This window comes from Thrips palmi, unplaced genomic scaffold (genome assembly GCF_012932325.1).
Source record: "Thrips palmi isolate BJ-2018 unplaced genomic scaffold, TpBJ-2018v1 HiC_scaffold_3, whole genome shotgun sequence".
Taxonomy (NCBI): Eukaryota; Metazoa; Arthropoda; class Insecta; order Thysanoptera; family Thripidae; genus Thrips; species Thrips palmi.
Window position 1 is genome coordinate 799,089 of NW_023144630.1, and position 26,360 is coordinate 825,448.

At 39.4% G+C, this 26,360-nt stretch overlaps 6 protein-coding genes across 15 annotated transcripts; 2 read left to right on the top strand and 4 right to left on the bottom strand.

The window, feature by feature from the left end:
* Window positions 1-104: 104 nt before the first annotated feature.
* Window positions 105-6,161, bottom strand: LOC117648661 (neurofilament heavy polypeptide-like). Of its 5 annotated transcripts, none has more exons than XM_034391314.1 (9): window positions 5,969-6,161; window positions 5,686-5,874; window positions 5,146-5,385; window positions 4,942-5,058; window positions 4,803-4,844; window positions 4,640-4,708; window positions 4,481-4,542; window positions 1,833-4,402; window positions 105-1,752 (listed from the first exon to the last, which is right to left on the bottom strand). In XM_034391314.1, exons 2-9 carry the CDS (start codon window positions 5,833-5,835, stop codon window positions 1,637-1,639), a joined length of 3,366 nt encoding a protein of 1,121 aa, XP_034247205.1. In that variant the 5' UTR covers window positions 5,836-5,874; window positions 5,969-6,161; the 3' UTR covers window positions 105-1,636. The 5 variants fall into 5 exon arrangements, with proteins under 5 accessions (XP_034247205.1, XP_034247202.1, XP_034247203.1 ...); XM_034391311.1 differs by having other exon boundaries at window positions 4,481-4,545; XM_034391312.1 differs by having other exon boundaries at window positions 4,803-4,847.
* A 1,127-nt stretch (window positions 6,162-7,288) lies between these two features.
* On the bottom strand, window positions 7,289-12,666 carry LOC117648662 (serine/threonine-protein kinase PLK4). The gene is made up of 15 exons (XM_034391315.1): window positions 12,470-12,666; window positions 12,007-12,102; window positions 11,718-11,931; window positions 11,531-11,643; window positions 11,203-11,439; window positions 10,990-11,127; window positions 10,475-10,896; window positions 9,712-10,393; window positions 9,413-9,634; window positions 9,236-9,327; window positions 8,925-9,091; window positions 8,706-8,839; window positions 8,417-8,629; window positions 8,128-8,331; window positions 7,289-8,057 (listed from the first exon to the last, which is right to left on the bottom strand). The coding sequence occupies exons 1-15, from the start codon at window positions 12,506-12,508 to the stop codon at window positions 7,797-7,799; spliced, it is 3,234 nt and encodes a 1,077-aa protein (XP_034247206.1). The 5' UTR covers window positions 12,509-12,666; the 3' UTR covers window positions 7,289-7,796.
* Window positions 12,667-12,725: 59 nt separating this feature from the next.
* On the top strand, window positions 12,726-15,133 carry LOC117648126 (fukutin-related protein). Its single transcript, XM_034390373.1, has 5 exons — window positions 12,726-13,446; window positions 13,521-13,730; window positions 13,808-13,965; window positions 14,048-14,206; window positions 14,280-15,133. Exons 1-5 carry the CDS (start codon window positions 12,898-12,900, stop codon window positions 14,800-14,802), a joined length of 1,599 nt encoding a protein of 532 aa, XP_034246264.1. The 5' UTR covers window positions 12,726-12,897; the 3' UTR covers window positions 14,803-15,133.
* A 5-nt stretch (window positions 15,134-15,138) lies between these two features.
* On the bottom strand, window positions 15,139-19,645 carry LOC117648127 (beta-1,4-glucuronyltransferase 1-like). The gene is made up of 4 exons (XM_034390375.1): window positions 18,244-19,645; window positions 18,032-18,157; window positions 17,715-17,938; window positions 15,139-17,616 (listed from the first exon to the last, which is right to left on the bottom strand). The coding sequence occupies exons 1-3, from the start codon at window positions 19,390-19,392 to the stop codon at window positions 17,723-17,725; spliced, it is 1,491 nt and encodes a 496-aa protein (XP_034246266.1). The 5' UTR covers window positions 19,393-19,645; the 3' UTR covers window positions 15,139-17,616; window positions 17,715-17,722.
* Window positions 19,646-19,908: 263 nt separating this feature from the next.
* LOC117648281 (S1 RNA-binding domain-containing protein 1) lies at window positions 19,909-24,166 on the top strand. Of its 6 annotated transcripts, none has more exons than XM_034390718.1 (14): window positions 19,909-20,013; window positions 20,104-20,557; window positions 20,644-20,849; window positions 20,932-21,049; window positions 21,125-21,360; window positions 21,438-21,654; window positions 21,745-22,069; window positions 22,144-22,294; window positions 22,368-22,567; window positions 22,667-22,856; window positions 22,998-23,168; window positions 23,279-23,439; window positions 23,513-23,683; window positions 23,769-23,953. In XM_034390718.1, the coding sequence occupies exons 2-14, from the start codon at window positions 20,132-20,134 to the stop codon at window positions 23,951-23,953; spliced, it is 2,757 nt and encodes a 918-aa protein (XP_034246609.1). In that variant the 5' UTR covers window positions 19,909-20,013; window positions 20,104-20,131. The 6 variants fall into 6 exon arrangements, with proteins under 6 accessions (XP_034246609.1, XP_034246610.1, XP_034246608.1 ...); XM_034390719.1 differs by having other exon boundaries at window positions 19,914-20,013; window positions 20,108-20,557; XM_034390721.1 differs by having other exon boundaries at window positions 19,979-19,999.
* Window positions 23,967-26,253, bottom strand: LOC117648283 (coiled-coil domain-containing protein 112-like). The gene is made up of 9 exons (XM_034390723.1): window positions 25,948-26,253; window positions 25,764-25,867; window positions 25,608-25,683; window positions 25,348-25,528; window positions 25,115-25,262; window positions 24,823-25,052; window positions 24,526-24,749; window positions 24,213-24,437; window positions 23,967-24,129 (listed from the first exon to the last, which is right to left on the bottom strand). Exons 1-9 carry the CDS (start codon window positions 26,103-26,105, stop codon window positions 24,096-24,098), a joined length of 1,380 nt encoding a protein of 459 aa, XP_034246614.1. The 5' UTR covers window positions 26,106-26,253; the 3' UTR covers window positions 23,967-24,095.
* Window positions 26,254-26,360: the final 107 nt, after the last annotated feature.

Sequence of the window (26,360 nt, forward strand, 5' to 3'; positions counted from 1 at the left end):
TGTAATAAAAATACACTCAGGGCGGCAAAACCACAACAGTTAGTCTGCCAGTTTCGTATAGGAGTTGTCAGATACACATGCATCAAGAAATGAAAAAGCTAAGATTGTAGTCCAATCAACATATTTTAATACTGCAGAACTCCTCTGAAAACTCTCAATCAAGGTGAGACAAAGGCAAAGAAGAACACAGTTCAAAACATCAATAACAGCAACAGACAAAGTATCAACACATTGACTCAGATTAACAAAGTGGGACAAAAACAATGAAGATTTCTTTGAATAGTTACATAAAAAAAAATTGACAAAACACACTCACACAAAGTAGTATGTGATGAAAATTTTAATAGAAATGAAATAATTTTGTACTGTGATGGTGAGATTGTGTGGAAGAGATGTAATCTTTTCAGGCATTGCGGGGAAAAACCACAATCTACCTATCATTGCAATGAACAGCAAGTTTGTAATAACTTAAGCAAAAGTGAGGAAAGCACAATTAAAAGACATTAAATAATCAGGTTTAAAACTTACTTTTGGTCCAAAAACTAAAGCCAGAATTTACGACAGAGATCTGAAAGTTCATGAAAAATAAGATAAAAATATAGTAATGCAAATGACACATCCATGTCAATTAGTTCAAACTAAGGATAGGACCCATGACAGCTCCATTCATTGCTCAATGACTGCTAAAATAGGAAGGGTCTGACACCAGTGGAAATGAGAAGATAACAACACGCCCTGGGAATGCATTTTAGAGAATCAGATGGGATTCTTTGAGGGCTCAGTCCGAATTTCCGGACAATAGCTGAAAGAGCATGAGCAGCATAAAAGAGTTCCTCAGTTGCACTTAAGAACTGATAACTTGCAGACCTCTTCTAACAATTGTACGTATGTCACTCCTACATAAAATTTATTGGTACCTAAATGCCCATCAGTAGTTGTACTAAACCTTCTGGGCACCAAACAATTTGCAGCTACTACCCCAATTAACTCACGGGACTATACAAAAACAGTTCAGTGGACATCACAAAATATTTTCTCTCTTCTGGTATTTGTTCAATGTGGCACACAGGCAATAGCTACTGCTACAGTACAAAAAAACAATGGAAAATTGTTGAGAGATGTTATGTTTGAATATCTTACACAGGTGTTCAAATGTTTCACAAATAAAAAATGAGAAAATTGTGTCAAACACCAGTACCCACACTAAAATAAAAAATAGCAAGCCAAATTCTGAACTTCTACTTTTAAAGGTCTCAGCTCCCTTATACAAATAAAATCAATGTCAGAAGAAAAAAAACAACTTTACAACACATTTACAAACAACCACAGTTATATCCACAAAAATTTCAAAGAAAAAACAAAAGGAAAATTAGAGAGACAAGAAATTTGCTAACACAACTTCAACAACACTAACTCAGTTCTTTTTTTCTTTGCTTTAGTTTTTATATCTTTTCATATACTTTTCAAATGCACAAGTTCATATAGGCACCCTAAAAGTTGGAATAAAAATTTCCAAGTAGCATGGAAATTTCACACAATTAGACAACACACAACGGTATTTGCAGTTAAGATGGAAACCAGAGGAAATTTTCTTGCATACAAAAGAAATGTACAGATTCAGTACCAAGACATTGGCTTAATCATCTCCAACAATTATACCCTCAGCATCCACTGCAGAAGTGTCTGACACCACACTTGATGACTCCACATTTTCGCCCTTATCTTCATCCACAACTTCAGAGGTAGCTGTAGCTGACACAAATACAAACAATAATCCGAATTAATACAATTCTCTTCACAACTCAATCCAAAGACATTGCATCAAACCTTACCTGTAGTACTGTCAACATCATCAACCGTCCCTTTACTGTGTTCTGCATGCGAGCTACCTGATACATCATCATCGTCAACAGGCACAGGGCTGTTCTCTACGTCTGCCTCTGACCCTTTATCTCCATGGCCGTCCAGACTCTCAGCTGTTGAAGGCTGACTTGGTGACTGGTCTTCTACAATAGTAGAGCTCACAGCTTCTTCATTTTCAATCGGAACAATTTTGCCAGTTTTTTGCTCAGTTGCTTCATGTAAATTTGATGCACTATATTCAGAATTTGGAATCTCCCCTTTATTGCTCTTAGAATCCTTTCGTGTCTCTTCTCCATTTTGAACCTCATCACTTGACTGGCTATCAACGCTGTCACAGTTCTTTTCCGGTGTTACTTCACCTTCTGGCTCTAGGTCAGACGCCTCGACATCACTGGCTTTCTGTTTCTCAGAACTCATCACTTCAACTTCAGATTTCTCTCCTTCAGTGAGTTGTACACATTCACCATCTCCTGTAGGTTCATCGCATCCAGATTTAGAACTTTCCTCTTCGGATCGTTTTTCAAATTCTGCTTTAGAGCTTTTGTCATCAAGAGATTTTTCACTTTCCGGTTTTGAGCTATCTGCATCTGTAGGTACTTCACATTCAGGATTTGTGGTTTCTTTGTCTATAGATACTTCTTGTTCTGGGCTTGAGGTTTCTTCTTCTGAAGGCTTTTCAGAGGCAGGCTTGGAGATTCCTTCATCTGTCGGAGATTCAGATTCAGAAATTTCATCTCCTACTGGTTTGTTACTTTCCATTTCTGATTTATTTTCCTCACAAGGCACAGCCACACTTAAAGGATCACACTCATCTGAATCATTGTCATTTCCAGTCTTGCTGCTTTCATCCAGTTTTCCATTTTTATCTGATTTTTCACTACTTTCCCCTTTGCTTTCAGCAGCAACAGAAACCTTCTCAATATTTGGCTCATTAAAGAGAGAGTTAAATAAGGCATCACTGCTCTTCCCAGTAGGTGGTGCACTACAGTTGCCTTTGTCACTGAATAGGTCATCAGCATCATCAGCAATCTCATCAGAATTCCTTCTTGGTTTGCTTTCAGCTTCTCTTGTGTCACTATGAACAGCAAGTTTGCTTCTTTCATAATCTTCATCAGGGGCCTCTGATTTAATTTCGACCTTGATTTTAACTTTTGATTTCTTTTCAGGGTCTTCAATGACTCCATTAGACGCCTCCATTAAACTCTTATCACCATCACATCTTGTCAACTTGAGAACAAGATTTGCATGAGGATCGTGGACAACAAGCTTGTGCAACTTTCCTTTTACAGTACTGATGTAGCCTTCATGGCACACAGAGCAGATAAAGGGTTTAAATGTTGCCTTTGGGGTGAATTTCAGCAAGTCATCCAATTCTCTCAAATACTCTGGCTGATCAAGCGCAATTTGCTTACTAATAGAAGACTCATCCGCATCATTTTCATCATCACTATTGGAGGGTTCCCGCAACTTCTTTCTACCCTTACCTTTAACCTTAGGGCTGTAAGAATCGTCACCATCACTATGCCTGCGTTTTCTTCTACTCCCCATTTTAACGTCCTCATCATCTTCGTCAGCGTCGAGGTCCATGGCGAATTCCACTTTCTTAGTCCTTCTCCTATTCGTTTTAGGGGACTCAGAATCAAGCCCGTTTTCAGTGATACTTCCATCAGCAGCAGGCCGCACAATGGAAGGTTGCAATGGTTTTTGAACACTGTCAGAAGAGGAGTCACATTCCATTTTTTCTTTCTTCGATCGAGGTTTTTTAGAACCTTTTTTCCTTTCCGAAACTGATTCATCTGTAAAACTAGAGGATTCTTTCATAAGCTGGTCCTCTTCTTTCTCTGTGCCAGCTTTCTTCTCTGGCAAATCAGCATTCTTCTCTGGCAAGTCTGACTTCTTCTCTGACAAGTCTGACTTCTTTTCTGACGAATCTGACTTCTTCTCTGATGAGTCTGACTTCTTCTCTGATGAGTCTGACTTCTTCCCCGACGAGTCAGCACTTACAAAAGTTGGAGGGTCTTTTTCTGGTTTCTCGTGCGCTACATCAGCTAGAGACTTTTCTGATTCTGACCTCTCTGACTCACTTCTCCTTCTAGACTTCCTGGGCAAGATGTCAGTTTCTGGTTCACTTGTTTCTCTGATCCTCTTTTTACCTTCAAGTGCAGGTTCATCAGAAAGATCACTTTCTGCTGGGTCACTGAGCCTAGATAGTCTTCTAGACTTTTTTACTGGTAGAGGCTTAGGGGTTCTCTTGGGTGTTGGTTGCTTATCACTCTTACTAGGGAGATGAGATTTTTCCCTGATGACTGACTCATTGACCTTCTTTGTGGTTTGTTGTTTGGGGGTCTTAGATGAGGAGGCTTTTACTGGTGCATGTCCATTAACACGGAGAGGGGGATGCAACCGCTCAAAAACTTTTGTTGCACTGATTGTTCCCTTCAGCAACTCTTCACCCAAAATTTTGACAATGTCCAGTAAACACACAGACACCTCCTTCAAATCCATTTTCTTGTCTGTTTTCAGTTTTTCAGTGTCGCATCTACAAACAAAACAAGAAATCACCATAAGAACGTCAAAGTCAGAATTTAAAACAAAAATAAAAAGAAACAGTATTTACTTGTCCTTCAAATCGACCACGATATCATCAACACTTGACCGTTTCGCTCTGGCAGGGGTTAACTTCTAGTGCAGGGAAGGAATGGAAAATTATTAGAACATAAAACAAGAATATTAGATTACATCTAAAAGTTAACACATTACAATTTAAATACCTTACCTTATCTTCAACACTCGGTGCTTTTGCTCTAGCAGGGCTTGGTGCTTTTACTCTAGCAGGGCTTAAGTTCTGGCGGAGAGAAGGAGTAGAAAATTTTAGAATATAAAACAAGAATATTTAATTGTATCTAAAAGTTTACATGATTATAATTTAAATATCTTACCTTATCGTCAACACTTGGCTCTTTTACTCTAGCAGGGCTTAACTTCTGGTGGAGAGAACGAGTAGAAAATTTAAGAACATAAAACAAAAGTATTTGATTTTATCTAAAAGTTTAAATTTTTATAATTTAAATGTCTTACCTTTTGAACAGCCACTGAATTCAAATTAAACTGTTTTAAAGCAGCACAAGCCTTTTGTTTCAGTTCATGAAGGCCCTCAAGATGGAATTGACAACGAACACAAATTTGGTTCTTAGCCTGCAAGCAAAGAGCAGCAAAAACCGAAGGTTTAAAACCGGCTTAAGAAAAAAAATGTACTAAGAAAGAATTAAACCAACTACATACCGTAACCTCGAATGCAAAGCATTCCTTGGTCTTGACGATTGAAGTCTCTGGCACCGGAAATAGAATATTTCCAGAAGTGAGGCAGTAATGACAACTTGTGTTAGAGCCAGATGTCGAGTCGCATTTGCTGCTGCGCTCAGATTCTGCCTCAAGGGTATTGTCAACAAAAGGACGATATTCCCCTAGGAGCCCAGCACATTTTATGCAAATTTTGGAAGGTAGGCCATCTCCTTTCTTCACCTGAACAGAATATCAAAATACAAGAATAAATAAGAAACTCTGTGAAGATCTATCTTCCCTAGTTGACAAATAAAGAAAAGGGGCATTCATATGATAATTGGTCACAGTCGATTGGTCACTACCTACAGCAAATCACATAAATATAAAAATAAATTATAAAATTAATGTAAAATACATTTACAGAGAAGAGGGGAGAAAATGCATGACAAGAATACAGAGCGTGAGCAACGTGAGATACTGTGAGACCCTGAGCGAAATTTGTACGAACGTCATGCAAGAAAGAATAGAAGAATAACGAACCTCAATAGATAAGCACTTTTTGATGTCTTCATCGTACGAAACTGGTTGCGACTCGGTCCCGAACACCTCCAGCATAACAGTATTATTGCTCAAACAAACACGACATGAGGTGGTTGGCACCTTCACCGGGGATCTTCTGAGAGGTGGCATGATGGTGCTAAACAACACGAACTTTGGTGTCAAAGAATCCTGTGAGAAAGCAGTTGCGAACATAAAACGTGATGACAACAGACAACACAGTGGAGAGGTGAGGAGGTTAGAGCGCTTCAAGACTACTACTAACCGAATCACTGTTTTTCCCTAACAACACATTTTAAGGACGAACTCCGCCAACCCCATGAGCTACAGCTCTTGAATGGGGAACAATTCTCTTTTCAAATTCCCAAACTAACGCCAGGAATTGCAAGCAAATTCGACACTAGGCTCTTCTAAATCTGCCAAACGGGAACGGGCCGTGCTGTTGCTGGAGCGATAAGTTATACTCGTCCCAGCGTAACCTTTCCGAAAGTAGTTCCTTGGCCGTTTTATCCCCACATTGGCACAGATTATTCGATGTTTCTCCCAAAATAAAGATTGATTCTCAAAATGAGGGCGAACGGGGCAGACAAAAATGTGTGGGCCTTTGACTGAAATAAGTTGTTATTATCGAATCTCTTCCAGTTGCTCAAACCTAATGCAGAAAGTTTGGAGCTCGGTCCAGAGGAGAAGCCGACCTCTCTCACACAGTCGAAAACTTCTAAAGAATGAGACAAAATTTCAAAAAAAGAAGGTGAACGGGGCAGACAAAAATGTGTGGACCTTTGACTGAAATAAGTTGTTATTATTGAATCTCTTCCAGTTGCTCAAACCTAATGCAGAAAGTTTGGACCACGGTTCAGAGGAGAAGCCAACCTGGTGCATTTAAACCAAAATCTTAAAAGAATAAGCCAGAATTACACAAAATGAACGCGAGCTGGGCATACAAAATAGTGTGGGGCTTAGACCTATGCAAGCTCCTTTAATGGAATCTCTTTCAGTCACTCAATGTAAGTGCGAAAAGAGGTTCCGAGAGACCGTTGTTTTGAAGCGGCTCGGGCCGGCACGTCGTCTGCCCGCGGAAATGCCAAACCCGGAATGCTTAATGATAAAGTCTGAAATTGTTCGTATTTTTTCAATGTTGTTTATTTATACGATTAATTATGATGGCAACGGTCCAGGGTTGAGTATTAGTTTTAAAAAACCGCATTACCTGCGGGACTATTTTCTGTTCTCTGGCTACTGGCGGAGTGATTTAGAAAGGTTACGCTGGGACGAGTATACATGCTCTGTGATTCTAGTGCGCCGTATCACCGCCAGCGCTCGGCGCCGTGGCGCTGCGATCGCCTGAAAGCGAGCCAAAAGACTGGCGCAGTGTTGGCGCGCATTTTTCGAATGGTGCTACCTTGAAAAAGCCATGTGCAGCTCGTTCTCGTGTGGTAATCAAGGATGTAATGCTCCTCTGGTAAGATGTGATGTCACAGAAAAGACTCCAAGTATAGCCCAGTGTGCCATGTAGGCAAACAGGGTCAAAGTTATCGGTCGCAAACGAGTGTTTCAAAACAAAATTCAGTCTCTCTTTTTTTTTAAATATCTTTATTATTCCATAAGGTTTTAATTTCTCACTTCAATATAGGATAGGTTCGACTTGACTTCGTATGATCTTCCAGACAACTTCTATTTGTGTGAAAAATCAAACAATACATTAAAAAATACAAATACATTTTGAATAAGACAATGTTCAGAACACACAGCGATAAAACCAGTCCTCCATTGTGCTGATATTCACAAAGACTATGATGGTTCAGAGCAATGAAAAATATCCCTTTCTGTACACACACACACACACACACAGACACAGACACAATAAAAGTAAAAGTTTTTAGTTTCAATCAATACTAACAACAAAAGTAGGAAAATAGAAAACATATACATATAAATATACTTTTTGTACATTAACATTTGAGGGTTAAAATATTTAAATAAATCTACTTTTCTAGACATCAAGTTCATTCAGAATTAATCTAACAAAATCACAGAATTGATACAGGACGGATGCTGACAACAAGAGGCCAAACGAAAAACCTCATAATTCATTATCTTAACGATCGAACTTTGGGTTTGTGCAACACTCTTGGCATATTGTCAGTGCAAGATGGTGTCTTTTCTGCAAGACTTTGAATGATCCTTGGAACTTGGGCTAACCGATCTCGCAACCATTCAGGAACTGTATCTTCTGGACCACATCTCACAACTTGAGAACCATCTGCACAATGGTAACTGATGCCGTTATTGGAGGGGTGAACCCTTAATTGGGATCCATCGTAATAATCAATTCGTACTTCTCCTGAGGGAAGCTAGAACAAAATAATTTTAATTTAACTCAAACAAACCTACAGCTGGAAAAGGAATTGGATTATAGTATACCTGTGTGGCAGTTCCTAGACCAGATATGTCCACTCTTCGAATACCATTGCTTGTGCCAGTGGGTGAGATGGCCCTCTTAGTTCGAGCACTATGCCTGCTGCCTGTTCGTGACACTGGTGTTTCTTGTAGCAGTGGAGGACGACTACAAACCTTGTTTGAGTGCATGGGAACAGTGGAAATAGTAGAGACTTCAAATGATTTGAGCTGAAATAAGGACAGATTGCATTAATACCAGTGAATCAACCATGTGATTAAAATGCAACAACAGCATCATAATTCTTCATCTTACAGTTGGTGTGTTGGGAGAGATAAGAGGCCCTCTAACATGATGGTCATGCATGACATTAGCCATATTCTCCTTGCCCTGTAGAGTTATGGCAGGTACATGAGGGCGGCGACCAACAATGACAGGGAAGACACATCTTGATCCGCCTTGCGTAGTGGAGCTCCCTCCAGCGAGTCTAGCCAGACAGCGTTCCAACATAACGCAATGCTGAAAGCACTGAAATTTCCATGGGATAGCAATTAGTTGAAGTGAAGGGAAAGAAAAAGATTGATGATAACAATTGTTAGCTTACCTGCAAGAAATGATCCCACAACATTTGGGGAGCTTGGGAAAGACTTAGGGCGTGGTCCTGAGAAACTATCAGGCTGTTTCGCCCATCTTGGTCAATGAGTCGCACACCCTCATTTGTCCTTGAGATTTTACCTCCTGAATAAAACATAACAAAACCAATGACAAATAAAACAAACACAAAAAAGTAGTAAGAATGTTTGAACTGGAATCTTCTTCTTACCATCATAAAAGCATGATTCAAAATCAGGATTTGGCATGTTTTCCATCAAATGGGATTTAGCTTTGTCACTATACAATGTTACCTTTGGTGTTTTAGCACTGACTAAATTGACAAACCTGACAGCATATTCGTACTTTTTCCAATGCTTTTCAGGAAGCGACTCATAGCTAAAATACAAGTAGGTGCAAAATTTTTATTAAAAAATTGTTTAAAATGGGAACAACAAGTTTGGCAATAGCAGAATAAATTAACTTTACTGCTTTTAATACAAAAGAAAAAGAAAAGGAACGAAAAAGTTGATTGCACATTACCTGTAAATAGCATCTGCTCCTTGTTCAGGTAAGTCGGGAGGTTTATCACGAGCTAGGCACCCTCTCCCACCATTCATTTGGTACAAAACGATCTGAGGTAAAAAATGGTTGAGTTCATTAGTATGATATGTAAATCTCCTGTCATATACTATTAATCATAAAAAATTATTATTTTACCCTCAATCCATCGTTGGAAATACGGCAGACATCAACCACGCGTTCTTCTCTTGATGGTCCTTTCTTTTTGAGAAATTCGATGACGACCTCTCCTGACTCTAATATGCTGAGGACAGCATTCTTTGTGCGATGGCGAGTTGGTAATAGACGCAGAGTATTTAAAGGAGATGCTCGACCTCCAGAGCTGGATTCTCTACCCTTGGAATTTGTAGATCCACCAAACTGATAAAAATAGAAGTGAGAATGTGAAGAGACTTAAGATCAAAATGTTGACAGGTTATGAAAACAGCAAAGCTTACCAAAAGATGTTGGATTTCTTCCATATTGAGAGAAGTCTTGAATGAGCCCAATGCATCTGTGTCCAGACTTCTCCTGCGGTCAAATAAAGGTGAAGAGCTATGTTCATCATTTATATGGCAAGGAACATTTTGGGGATCTAGATATCTATTCACTGAATGAACACTTTTTGGTAAATCATCTTCCTCTGCATTCTTTGAATGGTGACTGCAACTGTCCCCTGTTCTTTGGCTTTGATATGTTGCAGGCCCGAATTTAGCACTACAGTCAGCATCATTTGAATGGCAATCAATTGAAACTGCACCCATTTTGCGGGCAAGTGAACAGGATTTGCCATTACTATGTCCTCTCTCTTCGTCCAGAAAATTACGATCAGTTTTGGGAGGGTCACATCGGCCGGAGGATTTATGCCCAAAGCTTTGAGATCGAGCCAGAGTTGCGGGTTTCCAACTCAATTCTGCTGTACAATCAGCAGAGCAAGTTGACACACCATTAATACGATTGTGCCTGCACCCTGCATGTTTGGGCTTAGAATGGTAGGAGGTGTCACAAGCAGGATGCAGAAATTGGTTGTGACAATGTTTTGAAGGCAAACTAGTGTACTCTCCTGGCTCACAGCCACTGAGTTTTGATTTTAGGTAACTATTACTCATGCCTCTTGTCCCATGAAATCGGTCCTCCGATCTGGAAATAATAAAAAATTATTGATTCAATTTGTTTTCTTATGAGCTGTTTAAAAGTCAACAGCTATAAAATGGCACCTACCGTGATCTGTTTCTAAATGGTAATGCTAACTGTCTTCTAGGAGGAAGAGCCCCAGGGAGCCCATTGTCATACTGATCACCTTCACTGTCATCACCACTGTCTGGGTCGATGTTGTCTGAGACATGATTATAAGCCTCATTATGTCTCTTTCGGACATTGTCATGATGTTTGCCTTTATGTTCTTCATGGTTATGATATGATCCATGAGGCGATTTTGGAAAGGCAGGGTTGGAAAAGGGCTCTAAACCAAAGCTGCCTTGGCTCTGTTCTTTTAATATGGCAGCCACAGTCATGGGTCCAGCAGACATCTTGTGTCGATCTTTGCTGGCCGATGTATCCCTGGTTTGTTGCAGAGAGTGGGTCCCTTCGGTTGTCATGGTGCACATGCCACTATCTTCAGATTCCCTATTAGGATACTTTCTCTGCAAAAACATTACAAAAATTTAAGAGTTGGACAACTAATACAAAAAATACACACACACACAAAAAAAAGGGGGCAGGCATAGGGAGCTGACCTTTTCAATGAGATTCTGCTTGGAACACAACAAAAAAGGATGCTTTAGAATGCCATGCAGACTAATGCGTTCTCGAGGATTTTTCTTCAATAACTTGTTAATTAGATCCTGAGCCTCTGATGATAGATAAGATGGCACCTACAAGAAAATTAACTTCATTGAACATTCTGATGCTGATGTCAAGACAACATAGCTACATTCACAATATACTACCGTATAATCGGCCATGACAACTCTTGTCAATGTACTCTTGACTGCATCAGTGTCAAACGGAGGGTGTCCAACAAGAAGCGTGTACAACATGCAGCCAAGCCCCCACACATCTGCTTCCAGACCGTGAGAGCTGCGTGTTGCCACCTCTGGGGAGATGTAGTTTGGTGTGCCACACATTGTCAAATGCTTTTCATCTGGCCGATTCAATTGTGTAGCTAAACCAAAATCAGCTATTTTCTGCAAATTAAGGAAGCAATTCAGGAGCTGCCAAAAAAAATGTAATCTGACATGAGACAAAAATAAAGCAGTTAATATAAGAAGGACTTACAACTTGCATTTTACTGGTCAATAGTAAATTAGATAGAGTCATATCTCTGTGAAGAATTTTATGAGAATGAAGATATAGGAGTCCTTGGACAACTTGAGACAAAATATGACTCGCTGAAAGAAAAAATTTAATGTAACCAAAACACTTATTAAATGGTCAATTAATTGAAATCAGGGTTGATAAATACCTTCACCCTCAGATAGAATACGGTTGTGCTTCTTGAGATATTTCTGTAGCTCACCACCATGACATAGTTCTAGCACAAGATACACATATTTGTCATCTTCAAAGAACGTATACAGTTCAAGAACAGCAGGATGTTTCAATCTTGAGTGAATAGCAACTTCTTGATAAACTCTGACTTCCAAGCCTTTATTTGCCTTAATTTGAATTTTATCAATCTGTTTTGGGATTCACACACAAATATTAGACACCCCACAATAAACACACCTATCTGAAGCACAGAAAAAACTTACCATTTTGATTGCAACTTCCAGTCCAGTCTTCTTGCATCTTGCTTTGCGAACTGTCGCAAATCCACCCTTACCAAGAACATCGCCAACTTCGTAATCCTGTCAACAAACAGAAATCTTAAGACTGACTTCTTGAAAACTATAGCACAGAATATGAGTATTGGAAACATAAGGAATGTGAATAAAATGAAGTCGTTTGGTTGGCTTGAGGGTCCAAGAATCAAATTTCTTAAGGATTCCTCTTACTTCTGAATTACTTCAATTCAGAAACCTCCTACACTGCCCCTAACCTGACACCCCAACCAAGATAGTGATAAAAAAAGGCGACGAATTTGAGTAGATCAACAGGCATTGGAATTTTTGGTAATTTTGAGAGGGCATACAAGCAACAAACAATCTTGCGTTGGAAGTTAAAATTATATAAATGTCAAGCACTTGTTGCTAATGTCAACAGGACCAAACAAACCTGGATCCTCTCCCCAAAACTAGGTGATTCGTTCTTCATCTTAGATAATTTTTTTTTCAAGAGGTTTCCATTGAAAAAATCTGGCTGGTGGCTCGTTGATTAAAAGGCAATTTCGCCTTAAAATGCAGTATAAACAAATTAAACTGTTGAACGTTACAGCGGCGGCGCCGCGTAAATCTTATTCGCAGAATTGTCTGTTTTTTGTTGGTCGCTATTTGCAGGAAAATATAACCAAACGGAACGTTCTTACCTGTTACAGAAGGCGTTTATTTTAGCAGAAACTCGGCACTTTGCGTAGTCTGCAGTGTTTGTATACACACAGTTGGCAAAAATTATGAGTGAAAATTGTGCAGAGGCCTTCGTATGGGTCATACATTGCGGCCCGATTATCCTCCGCAATCTGTCCGGAATATTTTAACTGGTTTGGCATGAGCCTCAATCCAATGTCCGCTTCACGCCTTAATATGCGGCTTAAAAGAAGATTGTACACCCTAGCCTTCATAGCTGTCAGCGTTATTATTATTCTTGTTATCTGGAAGCAAATAACCCTTAAAAGTAAAGACAATACCGAAACTTCTATACCTGAAGGGAAAGGTCTAGCCAGAAACTACTCTAGTATTGAATCTCTTATCACTGTTGTCATACGAGATTTTGAGCACTATGACAATGATGTCGTTGAGACAGTGAAATCTTTGTTGAAAACTGTTCCCGGTTTGAAAGTTATCATTGTCAGCAACTCTCCAATATATCCTCCACTACAGTGGAAGTATTTTGACCATTCTGCTGTGAAGGTGATAAATCTAAAATTAGAGGTTGGAGGGTATAAAGAAGATAGAGACCTCCTCTACCATGTCCAGACAAAGTATATCTGTTTTGTACCAGACTCAGTACGTCCAATGACAAGAAACTCATTTGTTACTTTACTAAAAGGTTTGGATGAACCAAATGTCCATATTCTTGCCGCACCTGTGTCGGAGGTAAGCTCTTAAGTTCATTGTTTCATTGAAACAATATCTATTCCATTCCAATTTAACAATTCTGTTGAAATCAGGTATCCCTCACATCTTGCCAAAAGATGGATCTGCAGGCACTTAAGTGGACATTGGTCTACAACATCACACCAAGTGAACTATTTTGTGATGGAGTGACTGGAAAACATGTTCTCCTTGTTGAAAAAGAAGCACTAATGAAACTTCCAGATCCCTTAATACTGCCATTCCCTGATGCACTTTACATTCAGGCCAAAGCCAAAAATATGAAGGTTTGTCTTTATTCAGAAAGGTTTTTTAGATATTTTCTCACAGTGCATGTTTTTACCATAATACCTGTTCATTTTAGACAAGACTTCTCCGCACTGTAGTCTGGTCATCTGGTCGTCCTTTACTGCAATCACAACATATTCTTTGGAAGAAACACCGTCTTAACCAGGAACGGCAACAACGCATGTTTGAGAGATTGTCCATCAAACGCGTAGTCCGTGGAGGCAAAGATGAATGGTTAGAAATATACCAATTCAGCAAGACTGTTTTCCATTTTTTAAAAACTGTTAGTTTTCAAATTTTATTTTTTTTATGTCAGGTATGGTTGCACTAGAGAATCAGCCCGTTGCTTTGGCACCGTTGTGGGAGACACTCCATCGTATCTACTTGAAGGAAAGTGGACACCGCCTTGCTGTCTGAATGCTCTCAGAACTACTGCTCGACATGTTTTCAAACAGCTGCAAATTGCTGGTATCAGGTAAGAGTTATAATTCCAATTTTTTCCCCCTCAATATCTGGTTCTTGCTGTTTATGTAATTTTCTGATGACAGGCACTGGTTGGAGGGGGGCTCCCTACTTGGGGCTATGCGCTCCTTTGATATTTTGCCCTGGGATTATGATGTTGATTTGGGCTTTATGAGGGAGGATTTGCCAAAACTATCATGGCTGTTGAGAGCAAGTAAATCTCCTGTTGTAGATACTGAAGGTTTTGTTTGGGAAAAGGCGACAGAGGGAGATTTTTATCGTGTTCAATTTAGCAGATCTAATAGGTTGCATGTTGATCTCTTCCCATTTTACAACAAAAATGGAACAATGACTAAAGACACCTGGTTCAAAACTCATAAGCAGGACAGAGAGTTTCCAGCTCATTTTCTGAACCCATTGTCTACTATTTCTTTTATTGGTCTGAATGTGTCTGCACCAAATAATATTCGAGAATTTCTTGAGTTAAAGTTTGGTCATGGGGTAGTTGAACGACCCGCATACCCCAATGAGAGACTCTTGAAGTTCCCAGTTGAATTGATTCCTACTACTCAAAGGACACCAGATCACCTGGACATGGGATACTACTAACTATACCTGTGCTGAAATGCAAATTAAATACTCTCCCAGTCATGTCACCCAATGCCAAATAATTATGTTAGATCTGAACATTTCTTCCTTCCTCTCTCACATTCTATCATTGTCATAAATTAATTCTCATCCCTTCATTGTTCATTACCACACATTTATTTTGTCTTCCATCATCACTTTCATGTTTGCTGCAGCGAATGTAAATCAACTAATACTCTGTGCCATAGAGATTATTCGTATCTGTGATAGTATATTCTACTTGTTCATGTTTCTAATGTTTGTTTTATCATAAAATGTGTAACTTGTGTAATTAAATGTGAATGAAAACCAATTAAGTTTCTTGCTTCCATTATCAGTTCTTTATTACACCTTTATTGCATTTTTGAAAATTGCAAAGTACAGTCCTTAGTTTTCCGAATTTGTATTCAAGAAATACGATTCACATCAATATGATTCACAGGGACACATACAAACAAGCGTTTTCATTCTCCTTTTACTTTAATGGAAGAGAAGCCCACAGACAAGACAGTCACCCAGCAGTCAAAGGAAGTCAAAATGCCAAACTTATGCTTCTTTGATCAAAATTTTGACTTAAATTAGTCATTTTGACATCAGATGACATCATGGTGAGGATTTTGTGTTCTTTGGGAGTAACAGAAACAACAAAACAATTGCAAAAGTAAACATGAAAACAAGGACACCATCTACTGGATTTCTGACAAACAAAACAATCAATCAATCACGGAACCCCTCTCTTTGCAACATGTAGAGCTCTGCATTAGAAACCCTTTCTGTCATGTGCAAGCGTTTAGAGACGCTTAGAGAGTTTAACCCGCGGCTCCCAAGGGCCAATTTCTGGTAAAGTAAGATCTAACAGGGTTACTTTAATCCGCCAGTACGGGGGCATAGGTCACAGCCTGAAAAGAGAATGGGGGAAAGAATTCTACCATCGACCCAAACAGTGTTCACAGTTCCAAAAAATCCATTTTCAAAGCTTGACTTCATTTTTGGTGCGCTGCACAATGGTAATTAAGGACTTGTAGTAAAAAACTAACACTACTGACTAGAAATACATGTATCACATAAGGCGTAAAAAAGATGATAAACGTACCTGAGAAGTCTCCATGATACAGTACTAATTCTCAGTTTTAGGGCAGGACGGCTCCTACTTCTAGTTGTTACTGCAAGGACCTATGTCCTCCTCTTGTGAAAATAAAAACAAAGAAGAAAAAGAGGACCCTTGAAAAATTTTGATTAACAATGAGTAATTCTAAGAGTTGCTGAACTTGGAAGAATCAAGTAACAATAATGATATAAAAGAAACTTACAAATGAAGAAAGAAAAATATTGGAAATGGAAGAGAAAGAGAAGAGAGGGGAGAGAGAAAAGGGTATAGAGGACAGTATTCTAAATATCATTAACAATCTAACTAGTATTTGTGCTTCTAATACATAGGTAGTTTTCACAGCCCTATAAAAGAGAAGAATTTTAAAAACATGGAACACTTATTGTCTCAAGAAGAACAAGAATTAAATCATGAGTATAGAAAGACATATAAAGTCAAAATGCCATCTGAAAAGGCAATATAGTGTTAAAAAGTCAAAGTTATAATTCATGTAAGCAAAGTAGTAGAAAAAGACTAACATTACTTCATAAGCTCGGAAGAAATAAACTAAACTATTGAATGGGGAAATAAGTTCCACACTAGATCTACTACTAGACTTGGAAGGCACTGACATTGATCAAGATTACACAACCAACAGATGTAAGCCCTCAAACACAACTTCACTCACATGATATGGAAAGCAACCAAGCACAAAAAATGTGTTAGCAGCTTTGAACTTTACAAAACATGACAAATTTTCTTGAGCATACTAGACATTTAGGCCCTACATATTAGGGATAGTTAACAAAACACTATTCAGTGCAATACAAAATTTCCTTGTCACTGCAGCAACCAGTCTAAGGCATAGGCCAGAAGATTAGCTCTAAATTTCAGTTTTGTTTTATGTTTTGTTATTGAAAATAAGGAATGCATTCCCTTGCAGCATGTAAAACAACTTTGCAACTTGGTTTCTTAAATGATTTTTTTTCCCAATCAAGTGTGGTAGTAGGTATAAAAAATCCACAAATTTTTGAAAAAATTACATGCAAATAAGAAAAAGATAAAACAGTCCAAAACCTAAAATGCTCTAATGAGATCTTAACCTCTGCTTCTGTGGTCCATCCAATGCATACGCCTTTCAAAGAAATACCAGTTAGGTAGTTGTATCTCTTTGCCCTATTTTGAAATAATACCAGAAATGATTGGATGAGCAGAAAATTTCTTGAGCACAACAATGCAGAAATCTAAACCAACTTCTTCCTGTATTTGCATAGAGATATCACATTTATAAGATGGACTGCACAAAAGGTACATCTACAATCTAAACCATGAGATCTTTGTAATGGAATTCGCAACATGCTTCCAAGACACTAACACTAACGATCAGCCAATATCAACATTCAAAAACTATTAGATCCAATCCTATCCTTCAACAGGAGAACAGTTCAGGATAAATATTCTAAACTTTGCAACAGCTTAAAAATAATCAACAATTCTGAGCTAATGTAATACTAGGCAAAAAAGTTTTTAAAAAATTGGAAACAAACAAGACAGTTAAAAACAAACAATGGACTATGTCTATAAAATGTTGCAGCCTAAAAATTCTAGCAGTCGTTACCACTATTATTAAAGTGTGATTTGGAGGACGGCACTTCGAATAATGAAGTAGAAGAAATTCTAAAAATAGCCAAAGTATCTTCGGAAAACATCTGGAAAGTTCAAGCATGTAATGAAGTAAACAGACTCAACAAATTATGTAGTATAAGGAGAAATGAGGAAGGAGAATGGGATGAGTGGTTCAAAATACCTTTCCTTTCAGTGTAATCGGCATGTAGCAGGGCGACTACCTAAACGGTTTTCAGTGGCCCGTACAATCCTTTCATAAAGTTTGGCATTTACTTCTTCATGAGGTTGGCGCCAGGCAATTGATTCGGCATGTTTCCGTCCTGGCCGTTTCATCCCTGGGGTGTGAACTAAGAAACCTCCATCCAAAATGACAAAGCGATACCCTAAAAGGCACATTGCATGCATCTGGAAAGGGATAGAAGCAGTCATTTCTATGTCAAGATTGTAATTGTCAACCCACAAATAAATTTCCAATTTACTTGAAGTCAAGGATTTTACCTGTGTCATTTTATCTTGCCTGCCTTCCCAACTAAGATATTCACTGTACAAAGGTTCATTTTTTGTTCCAATATAAATTGGCTCCCATCTATGGTGGGGGAACTCCCGTCTAACCACCATCAAAGCCTGGAAGTCATTACAGTTTACATAAGATAAGTTGGTTCCATTGTCAGCACCAAATAAAAAGCAGGACAATAAGTGACAGTTCATACCTTGAGTGGGGCTGGCCCAACAGTGTTGCTTACTGGAAATGGGCTTCCTTTCCTGCGTTGTATCCAACGTTCCAATCCTGGAAAACGCTGACAATGCAAGCAGACCCAGCGATGAAAGTACACTGCTTGCCCTTCATTGTACAAATGTTGGAGCTCTTCTTTTGTGCTTGGAATGGTTCGAACTCTTGACTCTATTTCAAAAACTGGCAGGACAAATACATGCCTTGCAGGTGACGCTTGGGCTGGTATGTAACTTTTGAGTAAGAGTCGAAATGATTGGACCATGTTCAGACTTGGCATAAGTTCAACATCTGATACCAGAACATGACTTGTGTGTGATGCCTCTCTAGCCACATTCCGGGCAACATTCACTGGGTAAGTTAGGCCACTTTCCTCACGAAAGGTTCTCAATGTTCCATTCAAAACTGCTTCGGGGCATGAGCAGTCTGCAGGAAACTTAATGAAGGCATCAATGGACTCCAAACTACTGAATGACACTTGAGACGACTTAGGAAACACAGGTGGTGACTCTTCAGGAAATACAAAATGCACTGAAACTCGGGCCATTTCTGGAAGACATTGGCACATTCTTTGGAAGAGAAGAAGACTTAAAGTGGCATCATAATCTGGTACATAGGCAGCAATGCTCACTGGACCATCCCATCTTCGCACAATTTCAAGTATATTGCACTGGAAGGAGGGAGTGATATGTGTACAATATGTTACGTCTGGTTGGGAGTCACTCTTCTTTGACATGCTTTCAATGACATTGTAGATAACTCTGTACGGGCCTCTTTTCTTCAGTTCAGGGCTTACAGAAATGGTCACATTGTCCCAATCAAACGAATCAATGGTTCCGTACTTAAACCAGCAGTAACTTTCATTGTGCGGCTGCTCACCTCGCAGGAAAGATCCCGGGGCAAAGGGCAGCTGAGGATCAATTTCTCGTCGAACATGGTGTTGAGGACCAAGCTCTCTGACAGGTCGTCTGGGGTGACCATTGAATTTGGAAAGCAAACTATTAACGAGTGACCTCTCAGGACCCACAAATATGTTGACGAGTAACAAGTAGAAAACGAGGAAGAGAACAAGGACGAAAACTTTGAAACGGAAAGCTTTGACGCCATGCAGTCGCCGCTGAAGCTTCATTATTCATCAGCAACAACAAAGATACAGGTTATGCGTCAAAGTAAAAGTCTAAGCTTTCTCAGTTGGGGTCTTCATTTCAGCCGTTCTCCGACCTCGCCACTGTTTCCATAAACTTCGTCCCTCTCTGCTCCACTTGAGCAGAAAAATCGTGAGGGCACATCGGAGTATTGAGCAGGAAACAACATTTGCTTGTTCAATAGACTGTCACTAAAAAATATTTTCTGCTAATCGGGCACTGTTGCCAAAAGGCAGAAGATTGGTACGCCACCCCGCCGCCAGAGCGCGCGGAAATCGCAACAACCGCGCGCGTTTGAATCATTTCAAAGGTGCTTCGCTTCACACGCCAAGCCCAACTTTATTCTTTCAAGTGGAAAAGGATAATAGCCCAAATGTGATTAACCGCAGTAGGCATGTTTTACCCGCGCGAAGATCCTCTAAAATAGCCCTATTTGCGGTTTATAGCCCAATCTGGCAACACTGCCCGGCGTCGTCTGCTGACAGCTACACTGTTGTGAGATGAGAAATTCTGCGATCAGATTAACTGTATACCTTTTCTGGTTTCTGGTTTCACCGCTCGGGTTCCAAGAGGAAGAAAGTGTCTTTACGTGTTTGTAATTCAAGGTTCCACTACACTGAATTGATACCAGCTAAAAGTGGATTTACTTAAGCAAATTGAAAACATTTTAAGACTAACTCGTGTGTCAATTTCGGTCAGTAACTGCATCCTCGGAGTCGGGCCATGGCACTCGAACCAAGGAAACGCCGAGCTACAGCCAAACCATCGGTCATAGACTTCTCAGACTCAGAGGATGAGGATCTGAAACCTAAAAAGCGCACCAGAAGAAATTACTCTGATGATGAATATTGCCAGCCTTCTGAGGAGCCTCCTAGAAGGACTCGTGCCCCTGCCCAACCCAAGGAGCGCACAGAACGTAGACCTGCAGTTAAAGCTAGCAAACCTAGAGGAACTGCTACGACTGACAAAGAATATTCTAAACCGAAGGTTACAAGAAAGGCAACTGATCCTGAGAATGATTCTGAAAGTTCAAGGCATGGGAAGTACATGTCAGATAATGGCAGTGATGGTGAGGGTGATGCCGGCACTGCCGGCTTGCGTCTGGAAGAACCTCATAGTAGTGACAAGCGTGGAATGGACTCGATGCCAGTAAGCCTGCAAACAAATTTTGCCAATATTTTAAACTTAAATCTTTTTAAATTTGAAATTGCCGAATGCATATGATTTTTTTAAAGGGTTCATCAACAGTGAGAATGGAATGGAACGAGTCAGATCTGTTAGCACAAACTGCAGGGCTCGATGACTGGGTAGCAAGAAACCTGGTGAAACTCTTTGAAGACGACAACACCATTCCATTTATCGCTCGTTACAGGAAAGAAATGACCCGAAACATGGAGCCAGAGCAGCTGCGACATGCAAAGGAAACATTTGAAGAAATTAAGTCAGTCAAAGAGAGCTGTGGTTTTAATGACTGAGGAACCTACCCAAACTTCTTAGTACTTAATAAATTTTTTCTGTTGTAGACATATTCAGCATAAAGCTGCCACAATGTTAAAGTCCATCGAGAAACTTGGGAAATTAACCTCAGACATAAGGAGGTCCATTGTCTGTGCCCGGAGCTTAAATGAACTTGATTTGATTGTATGTTTTTCTATTTAACAAAAATCCAATGTGACTTGTTATGCTAAGGTCAGTAACTAACTTGTGTGCTTTCAGAATACACCATTTAAAACAGGAAGTAAAAGAACTCTTGCTGAGCGAGCTCGCCAGTTGGGCTTAGATGATGCTGCTCGAACTATTATGGATGGGTCCGAGCACGTTTCACTGTCTCAATTCGTTGTGAGGGACAAGGATGGCCTGAGAGACATCAGTGAAGTTCAAACAGGAGTTCAACACATAATAGCTGACATTATAAGCAAGGACAGAAATGTTTTGGATCTAGTATCTGATTTGTAAGTTTCCATTAAATCTGGGGGGCTTGATTCATTACCTCCATACTCTGTAGTAACTTCATCGTTTAACTTCTTAGGAGAAAGTCGTCAAACATTCGCCTCGAAAGCACCAGAGCAAAGGGTACAGTGGCCAAAGAGATGGCCAAGGGCCATGATAAGGAGAAGTCTGCTGCAAAAGTAAAATCAATGACTGCATCTGAGAAGCAGAAACTTCAGGCCAAAGTGGATGAGGAGAGTAAATATCGTAACTATTTTGAGTTTAACATGAATGTTAAATTTATCAAGCCTCACCAGGTAAGGTAGTAAAATAAGAAAAATGTTATGATACAGTTAAATTTAAAGATACGTAATGTTGAAACTCCATTTTTGCCCTTTGTGTTTCAGGTTCTGGCCATAAATCGCGGGGAAAACCAGAAAGAGCTTACTGTCCGCGTTATTGTTCCAGACGTAGTTTTGGATAAATTGATGTCATTTTGTCACAGAAATTGGCTTTCTAAAGGATTGCAGTATGAGCTTCGAAGCTCATTGATAACAGAAAGTGTTAAAGACTCTTATTCTCGTCTCATTCAGCCTCTTATTACGAGACAAGTTCGATCAGAACTGAACCAGAGTGCAGAAAGAGCTTCTATTGAGGTCTTTGCTGCCAACCTGAAAAAACTGCTTTTAATGCCACCGTTCAGAGGACGTAAGGTACTTGCTATTGACCCAGGTGAGTTGGTTACTTATTCAGAATTAAGTACACTGCTTTCCTATTGGCTGGTATATGAGCATTTTCCTTTGCAGGTTTCCGGAATGGTTGCAAGGTGGCCCTTCTCAACCAGTCTGGAGATGTCCTAGAAGTTGGTCTTATCAATCTCAATTGCGGTAGGCGAACTTGGGACATAAGAGATGATGGGGATGCCCAATGGATCAGGGAAATATTGTTGAAGCACAGGTAATTTAAACAAAACACGAGAAAGGAACCATTTGTGGGTTTGTAATCAAGTAACTCAAATTGTTTTTGTCAGGTGTGACGTTGTTGCGGTGGGGAATGGAACCGCCTGCAGGGAAACTGAAGAGTTTTTAAGTGAACTGATACAGAAAGGATTTTTTAAACCTTTAGATGTATCATACACTATTGTAAATGAGCAAGGTGCTAGTATTTATTCCTGCTCTGAGGAAGCTAAAAACGAGTTTCCAGACATGGATCCAAATTTCATCAGCGCAGGTAAACCTCCCCTCCCATGCTTGTTTGTAAAATAACTTGTCACTCTTAAAACTTATTCCTCTCTTTATTTTTCCTGCTTTTTTTAATGTGAAAAAAAAGTATCTCTTGCAAGAAGATTGCAAGATCCCTTGGCAGAACTGGTAAAAGTAGAACCAAAGCATTTGGGTATTGGCATGTATCAACATGACTTATCAGAAAAGAAACTCTCTAACACACTAGATGAAATTGTTGTGGAGTGTGTCAGTTTTGTTGGAGTTGATCTGAACACTGCGCCTCACTGTCTTCTGAGGTAAGATAATAATGTTACCTCGATGCTATTGAATGTGTATTATTATTTTTAAAGCATGTAAGCAGTATAATAATATACCTAGGCTTGCATCTCCACAGTATAACTTCCAATCTCTTTTGTTAAAATTATTTCTTTCTAAAGGCGTGTTGCTGGTCTTAATTCATCCAAAGCCACCAAAATTTTAGAACATCGTCAGAAGCAGGGGCCCTTCTTGACAAGAGATGATATTAAAAAAGTGAAAGGCATTGGTGGCAAATCATTTGAACAATGTGCTGGGTTCATAAGAATTCTTCCTCAGACTATTGGAAATAGGTTTGTCATAATTTTGAAAGTTTTAATTTAAAAACACAAAAACAAATGAGTTACAGTATTAAGATTTTAGTTTGTATAAATATTTTAAAACTTCCTTTTTTCTAATTTAGGAATGCAGTTGCTAAATGTAATCCTTTGGACAGAACGTGGATTCACCCGGAATCTTACAGCTTTGCATCCCGATTTTTGTCTTATTGTGATGTTTCGTTGGATGACATTGGGTCTCCTGAAGCAATAAGAAATATAGCCAAGGCTGTAGACAGTGCTGGAGGTTTGTGGATTTTTTGTCATCTATGCAATAAAAAGTTCCACTGGCATGTGCTAAATAACTCCTCTTTTTCCAGGTATTGCATCTTTAGCAGCCTTGCTGGATACAAATGAAGCCACTTTGAAACTTGTTGCCGATGGTCTCCAAATGCCCACAAACCACGATCTTAGATCAGAATTTGAAAAGCCACTATTTCGGAAAGGGTTAACTTCCATCAATGCATTGCACAGTGGTGACATACTCACTGGTTGGTTTATACCATTATACCTTGTAAATTTTCCATCTTTCCATTTGTTATTAAAATTTATTCTTTTTCTAATTCTTGTTTGCAGGGAGGATTACAAATACAACCCACTTCGGGGCTTTTGTGGATATTGGAGTGGGCCAAAACGGACTAATACACAACAGTGGTATGGGTGGAAAGCATCCACAGTTTGGTGAGAAAGTCCAGGTAAAGGTATTGAATGTGGAGCGTGCTAGGCAGCGTATAGGCCTTCAACTGTTGGCAATATTATGATCACTTTTTGACCTTGTTGAATGTGATATTCTGCTGATAACTTTTTCCCAAGGAAAAGTATTTTTTCCTAACTTGATTATGATTTGGTTTACCATATTATGTACGTATTTTCATACATAGGTGAAATTAAAACAGTGAAAGTTTATATCACTCCTTGTCGCCACTTAGGTATTGCCCTGGTGGAAGGAAAAATAAATTTAGTTTTCCACTGAAGACTTCTCATTTCTCACACTCATATCTTGCTTGTTGTGGGACTCACAAGTGTGGCACATCTGCAATGTACAATCCTTTGTAGGCCTTTGTTTGCCCGCCTCCTTCTTCGGACAAACTTCGCTTCATCCTTGCCTGCCAAACGGCAGTGGGTCTCAGTAGACGTGAAGGATCCCTCTCAGCCTTCACCTGTGAACTTGATCGCACTCGAGGACTCGCTGAAAATCGTTGCAGGCGCGATTGTCTTCGCTGCATGAACTGCTTGTCCTGCGCCCTGCAAATGGTATTGAATTGGGTCATGAGTACTTGACATAAATCCGCAGAAATCTCATGACACAGATGAACTTAAATCTAGCTTGTACCAAAATTCCTTGAGTGGAATGTTTTTTCTGGGGATAAGGGAGTCATTGACTTGCTCTTGAGATGCACTGCTATCCAAGAATTGTTGCTGCTTTTTACGCTTTTCAACAATTATCTGATGTTGTTGCTCAAAGTAAGCAACTTTTTTTTGCCATGCCTCTTCCTCCTGCCGTTTTTTTTCTTGAAGTTCGCGAATCTGCTGCTGACGCTGTTTCTCTTGTTCGTTCTTTTTAAAAGTTAAAATATTTCGGTCAGTTTGAAACTCTCAGAATCATTGGTGAGGTATTTACTTTACCTACCTTCCACTTTTGAATCTTCTCCTTGACTGATGGATCCCTTTCATGGGGCACTTTTTTAATTGTTGATGGTGTTGTAAGGCCACTTGATGCACCATCCATCGTTTCACATTTTTGTTTTTGTGAAACCTGCTCATCTCGCCATTCCTTGAGGGCTTTACGCTGGGCATCTTTTAGTATTAAATAGTCATGGTACCAAGACTCGTGCTGAGCTATTTCTTCTGGAGACTTATCTGCAAGCATATTGAAATTTATGCTCTACCCAGTCATGCTTAGAGATATAGAATAATGTTACCTGGCATAAAATCCAGTAAAGCTGTTGTCATTTGGTCCAAGCCTCGGTACTTCTGAAGAAAGCGTGTAAACAGTAGATGATCTTTGGTATCCCATCCACCTGTGTGCCCTCCATTGTTCCTTAAGTAATTGTGAAATTCTTGGACGTCCTGTTTAGTAAAATTTAAGAGACAGAACATTGGAATTGCTGTATCAACCAGAGAAGTTTTTGAAGTTTATTCCCATAAGACTCACTGGATGCACATTCTCATTAGCTTTTATTGAGTTAACTTTAGACTTTGCAGCAATTCTTGAAGAACTTGTAAATGAGCTTTCTCCAACCTGTCTCTGTTTGGTTGCAGTTTCATTCAAACGTTGATGAAGTGAGTCTATAGACTGTTGTAGGTCAATCTCTTCTTCTTGAAAACTGTGCAACCTTTTAAAGAAGAACGGGATAAAAGGGGTAGTTTGTCTGAAATAAGCTACAGAAAGATTGTTGGGTATTTTATACTTACTGCTCACTCAATAGAGTTTTGAAAGCTGTAATATTCTCCTCAGTGCTTGTTATGTGCCTTCTGAAGTATTCTGTGTCTGAGAGGAAGTCGCATAAGATTTTAAAGAAAGTTGTCAGATTTTTTTAAGTCATAAGAGAATGCTTAGATTATAAATACCATTATTTTCAACAAATTCTTCATTTCTGATGTTATGTTTTAGCTTCTGTATCACCATAGCAATTGCCAGGAGAGATTTCTTAAGATTTTGTTCTTCTTTTTTCCTTAAAAGAAAAGGGTCTATGTTTAGGATGTCTGTCATAAATTAATGAGGAAAATGTTTTGACAAACACTTCATATTCACCGATGACTTTCTGTCTCAGAGTGAACACTCTTCAAAGTGTCAATAGTTTTCTTGTCTAAATGCTTCAGACCGTTTAAAACAGAAGAGTATGCACGTTCAAATACCTCTTGCTGCACTGCTAAATTTTTCTCAACTCTGTTTTTTCGGTCAGGCTTCATTTTGATTTTTTGTTTTTAATTTTCCGCTTACAAAGAGCTGGACTGAAATAAGAGGTGCTGAAACGAAGCTCTCTCCCCTCTTCTTTGAGAGGAATGAGAGGGTTGGGGGATGCTCAACTTATTCATGGGACTCTCATGGCACTCACGAAGATGCTGCAGTTTTGATCACAATGAAGTGCACGAGCAGCTCATCGAGACCCAGGGCGAGGTGGGGCGAGGCCGCGTCCAACGTGTTGGTGGGTGCCAACGTAGGGG

Excerpts from the sequence above, each read along its gene's own strand:
- LOC117648127 (XM_034390375.1), bottom strand. The coding sequence starts at position 19,392 with ATGAAGCTTCAGCGGCGACTGCATGGCGTCAAAGCTTTCCGTTTCAAA. Across the intron at positions 18,158-18,243 it reads TTGGGCCAGCCCCACTCAAG|GCTTTGATGGTGGTTAGACG; the intron begins GTATGAACTGTC and ends AATGACTTCCAG. Across the intron at positions 17,939-18,031 it reads GGCAAGATAAAATGACACAG|ATGCATGCAATGTGCCTTTT; the intron begins GTAAAATCCTTG and ends ATCCCTTTCCAG.
- LOC117648281 (XM_034390718.1), top strand. The coding sequence starts at position 20,132 with ATGGCACTCGAACCAAGGAAACGCCGAGCTACAGCCAAACCATCGGTC. Across the intron at positions 21,361-21,437 it reads TTGGATCTAGTATCTGATTT|GAGAAAGTCGTCAAACATTC; the intron begins GTAAGTTTCCAT and ends TTAACTTCTTAG. Across the intron at positions 23,169-23,278 it reads CCTCAGACTATTGGAAATAG|GAATGCAGTTGCTAAATGTA; the intron begins GTTTGTCATAAT and ends TTTCTAATTTAG.
- LOC117648662 (XM_034391315.1), bottom strand. The coding sequence starts at position 12,508 with ATGAAGAACGAATCACCTAGTTTTGGGGAGAGGATCCAG. Across the intron at positions 11,644-11,717 it reads TATTCTATCTGAGGGTGAAG|CGAGTCATATTTTGTCTCAA; the intron begins GTATTTATCAAC and ends TTTTTCTTTCAG. Across the intron at positions 8,630-8,705 it reads TGTGGGATCATTTCTTGCAG|TGCTTTCAGCATTGCGTTAT; the intron begins GTAAGCTAACAA and ends TGGAAATTTCAG.
- LOC117648283 (XM_034390723.1), bottom strand. The coding sequence starts at position 26,105 with ATGAAGCCTGACCGAAAAAACAGAGTTGAGAAAAATTTAGCAGTGCAG. Across the intron at positions 25,684-25,763 it reads AGAATTTGTTGAAAATAATG|ACACAGAATACTTCAGAAGG; the intron begins GTATTTATAATC and ends ACTTCCTCTCAG. Across the intron at positions 24,438-24,525 it reads ATTCCACTCAAGGAATTTTG|GGCGCAGGACAAGCAGTTCA; the intron begins GTACAAGCTAGA and ends TACCATTTGCAG.
- LOC117648661 (XM_034391310.1), bottom strand. The coding sequence starts at position 5,835 with ATGCCACCTCTCAGAAGATCCCCGGTGAAGGTGCCAACCACCTCATGT. Across the intron at positions 5,059-5,145 it reads GCTTTGCATTCGAGGTTACG|GCTAAGAACCAAATTTGTGT; the intron begins GTATGTAGTTGG and ends CTTTGCTTGCAG. Across the intron at positions 4,709-4,802 it reads AGCCAAGTGTTGACGATAAG|AACTTAAGCCCTGCTAGAGT; the intron begins GTAAGATATTTA and ends TCTCTCCGCCAG.
- LOC117648126 (XM_034390373.1), top strand. The coding sequence starts at position 12,898 with ATGAGCCTCAATCCAATGTCCGCTTCACGCCTTAATATGCGGCTTAAA. Across the intron at positions 13,731-13,807 it reads CCAAAGCCAAAAATATGAAG|ACAAGACTTCTCCGCACTGT; the intron begins GTTTGTCTTTAT and ends TGTTCATTTTAG. Across the intron at positions 13,966-14,047 it reads CGTGGAGGCAAAGATGAATG|GTATGGTTGCACTAGAGAAT; the intron begins GTTAGAAATATA and ends TTTTTATGTCAG.